Genomic DNA, 4,306 nt, shown 5'->3' on the forward strand with positions numbered 1-4,306 from the left:
CTACATTTTCTATATTTTCATTCCTAATTGTGTCCAACTTTTTCAAAAGGGTGTGCTGGACAGCCTGATTTTATAAAGAGGGGTTGGGGCACCCAAACGTAAACAGCCCTAATATGTCTTGTTAGAACGAAGATGGGCCAATACGTTAGTATACATAACTGGAGGCCCAAAGATGTGGTCCCCACCAACTCACTCTCTGGCTATGCCAGTTGTGATTTTTTTTTTTTTTTTTTTTTCGTGTATGGCTTTGGTTTCATAAATAGCGCAAGTGCCGTATATCGGTTGGTTCAAGCAGTGCAGTTATGTAAGAATACACCCACATAAACTTCGCAATCCCACAATCTAAATCACTGCTTGCATAATTTTTGCACATGCAACTGTATCCTGCTATAGTTTTGTAACCTTTCGTGCATAAAATTATAATACACTGATAGCATTCCCCCACGCCGTGTATTTTAATGTTACTGCTCACGCCCCCCCCCCTCCCCATTAAACCCCCCCCCCCCCCCCCCCACCCACCCAAACAAACAAAACATTTGACGCAACCCGACCGAAAATAAAGACGTCACGGTTTTAAACAAGTCGGGGCCAGGTTGTCGCCGCGCCTTCTATTCACTTGTTCCTCGGCATATCGGGATTCCATAAATATAAAAGTCGAACAACAACAACAACACAAATTAAGATGAAGAAGAAAAACGAAACAAACAAGACATTTTAATTTGTCTGTTCTGACAAAAGTTAGCATACGGTAGGATGTTTTAAATCATCTTTTGCTTGCATTCGACGTTCGTCACTTCCGGGTTCTTGTGCTTCGATATACTAAGTAAAAATGGTTTCGCTGATTTAAATCACGTTGTCATCGTAAATGTACCCAGTAATGAAACACATGAATGCCTCCTCTTGTCGGCTTTTTAATTAAACAATGATATTTCTAAATACATTAAGGCGAAAACTTAATCGGCAGATCGGTTGATTTTGCTATCGACCTATGCGAATCGGCAGCCATTATTGAAAGTTTGTCTAACCTTGCATCACGTTTGACAGGGGGCGTGGTTAACTCGTCATACGGAGGGGTCAGTTGTTACCGACCTCGGTGGCGTAGTGGTTAAGCCATCGGACTACAGGCTGGTAGGTACAGGGTTCGCAGCCCGGTACCGGCTCCAACTCGGAGCGAGTTCTTAAAGGCACAATGGGTAGGTGTAAGGCCACTACACCCTCTTCTCTCTCACTAACAACAAACCAACAAACCCACTGTCCTGGACAGAGCTCAAATAGCTGAGGTGTGTGCCCAGGACAGCGTGCTTGAACCGTAATTGGATATAAGCACGAAAATAAGTTGAAATGAAATGAATGAATGTATATATATATACATACATACATACATACATACATACAATACATACAATACAATACAATACAATATATAGATATTCATACATCAATACATACTAGCCAATGCCAGGTCTGCCCACTGTTTCATGCACGTAAGCGGGATCGACCGCGTAGATTGTAGGCCCCATGCATATGGTTGAGTTAAAGAACTTCCTGTTTATGGAAGCTTCGATAGCTCAGAGCGTATCGTGGTTAGTCTTGCAATTTGCGGGCGATTCGGTGCCACAGGTTCGAGTCTCAGCAACGGCATGGGACAATTTGTGAGGCCAGAAAGGATTTAATTATCCCCTGCGCCAGTGCGTTAATATCTATATATGTAACAGTCAACCTCGACATACATACAATATATAGATATTCATACATCAATACATATACACACACATACTCATACATGTACATGTATATATATATAATATATTGTGATGAATACAAGAAGTGATCGTATTTTAGTCAGTGCTAATGAATACTTTGGGTATGAAAATGTGAGATTAGCAACTTAAATAAACCTTTCAACTTAAAATTTAGTATATAATGTTAGTCGTATATCAAAGGCCGTGATATGTGTTATCATGTCTGTAGGATGGAACATATAAAATATCCCTTGCTACTAATGTAATGTAAAGACTATGTGTGTCATAATTACCAAATGTTTAACACCCAACAGCCGATTATTAACAAATCAATTAGCTCTAGTGGTGTCGTTAAACAAAACAAACTTTAACGAGAAACATCCTACAATGGCAGCAAACTCAGGACAGTCCCTTTAATTAATTAATTCGTTGTTGATTACAGTTCAATAATATTTGTTGTTTATGTTTCAGGATACAGCAGTAACCAACCTCAAGACATTGTGTGCATGTACACTATAGGTATTGGCGATACACACAGACAGCATTCTGTATGGGATTGCACATCTTTAATGGATCATAACAAGGAATCGAGTATCTAGTAACTTATTTTTAGAATACAGGCACATGGCGATATAGGTGTATTATAAGTATTGGTGATAAGAAAAGACTTCAACAGTATTCTGCACAGGAGATCGATCACACATCCTTAATTGGTCATATCAATGACCCGCATATCGAGTGATACTGTTTATGAGAATACAGGCAACTGACTATGGGCAGACTATAGGCATTGGTGATAAGCAAGACTAAACAGTATTCTGTAAAGGGGGTCAAGGAACCGATTATCTAGTACATGTAATTTGTTTCCAGAATACAAGCAACTGACTCTTAAGCAATGTCTTCGAACCCCAAACAAAAAACAAAATACGTTCTAGTTAAGACGATATACACGAAGCTCCCTGGTGACAAGGAAGAACCGTGTACCATCGACATGACTGTGTTATGCCAGGGTGACATGGAGGTGATTGTTGTGGTGGACTTCAACAACAAGGCTCTGAAGGCCTACTGGACGTGTCCCGGACAGACACGAGATTTGTCCAGCTGCTGTCTGGAGTTTGAGCACCATCCCCGTCGTGTGACCAACGTCACAGAGAACCAGGTGGTCGTGACGTTCTGGGACGAGCCCGAGGTGGCCGTCGTCAACGTCTTGCCAGAGCTGCGACTGAAAACGCTCGTGTCAACGCAGAACAGACAGTGCGGCGTGGCTGTCATCCCTGGAACCGTGGAGATGGACGACCACAAATTCGTGTTCGCGAGCGAGAACCGCATTGCGATACACGATTCTGATGGTTACATATTGAAAAGAATTTGTAGCCCTAACGATAAACATCGCCAACGCTTTCCAGTTCCTTGGTACTTATCGATGGCGGCCAATAACGATATCCTGGTGTCTGACTTTGAAAAGGGCGGAGTAACGTGTGTGACACAGACGGGGAACGACAAGTGGTTCTACCAGACAGAAGGTACCCCTCGTGGAGTGACGTGCGATTCAGATGGATATGTGTATGTCGTAGAGGGAGTTACTAATCGGGTGACTCTGCTCACTCCCAGTGGCGACTTCATCAGTTCTGTGCTGCGGGAAGATACGAAACTTCCCTGCATATATGGCTTGGCGTTTGGGAACAGTGGAAAACTGTACCTCTCGGAGTATCATGGCCAAATTGGTATATTTAATCTCATTAAAAATACTGATGCTTGATTCATTATAATGGCATGAGATGTAGTACATGCATCATAAACTGTAAACGAGGCCGAGTCAAATGGACGTAATGATAAGGTTGTGATTGCTCCCACGAGTCAATGTCATGTCATATTTATAGTCCTCTTTTTAAAAAGCCCTTGAATTTTCAGTCACGGAAGCCATTTCTTTGTGTTTTCTTTTATGCAGTTATGTACATACATGAAATAAAGACGAAACTTAGATACAACAAAATGAGATACATTTAAGTTTTTAAACTATGGCTATCCAACATATAGTTAATGCGACGCTTGTGTGTAGAGAGAGAGAGAGAGAGAGAGAGAGAGAGAGAGAGAGAGAGAGAGAGAGAGAGAGAGAGAGAGAGAGAGAGAGAGAGAGAGAGAGAGAGAGATGGGGGGGGGGGGGGAGAGAGGAAATACCAATAAAGCAATAATGCATCTTTTACATGCACTTTCTACATATACTTTCTCTAATATATATCAGTCGTGGAGCACACGAAAAATATAGCCATGCGTTAACCTGTAGACTGGTTTTAGTTTTGTTCTAAATCATTAATTTAGATCTTGTTGGTGTACTCTGGATTCCAGCCTTGTATTTAATTATTACCAGATCCATGACACTACCACATTTGTTTCTGGATTTGATACATTTGATTAAAACAGACAATACAAATTAAAACATTATTTACCAACAGAAGAGGTCTGATGGCGGGTTATGTTTAACATACTTAAAATATACAAGAACATGGTTTTAAAATGTCAACAAGTCATATATTTTATTGAGTTGATAGTGAAAAAAGCCAGAG

At 40.9% G+C, this 4,306-nt stretch overlaps 1 protein-coding gene across 1 annotated transcript; it reads left to right on the forward strand.

The window, feature by feature from the left end:
- Window positions 1-576: 576 nt before the first annotated feature.
- On the forward strand, window positions 577-3,873 carry LOC121375344. The gene is made up of 2 exons (XM_041502754.1): window positions 577-748; window positions 2,214-3,873. The coding sequence occupies exon 2, from the start codon at window positions 2,638-2,640 to the stop codon at window positions 3,499-3,501; it is 864 nt and encodes a 287-aa protein (XP_041358688.1). The 5' UTR covers window positions 577-748; window positions 2,214-2,637; the 3' UTR covers window positions 3,502-3,873.
- The last annotated feature ends 433 nt before the right edge of the window (window positions 3,874-4,306 follow it).

The sequence above is a fragment of the Gigantopelta aegis genome, chromosome 6 (genome assembly GCF_016097555.1).
Source record: "Gigantopelta aegis isolate Gae_Host chromosome 6, Gae_host_genome, whole genome shotgun sequence".
Taxonomy (NCBI): domain Eukaryota; kingdom Metazoa; phylum Mollusca; class Gastropoda; order Neomphalida; family Peltospiridae; genus Gigantopelta; species Gigantopelta aegis.

Excerpts from the sequence above, each read along its gene's own strand:
- LOC121375344 (XM_041502754.1), top strand. The coding sequence starts at position 2,638 with ATGTCTTCGAACCCCAAACAAAAAACAAAATACGTTCTAGTTAAGACG.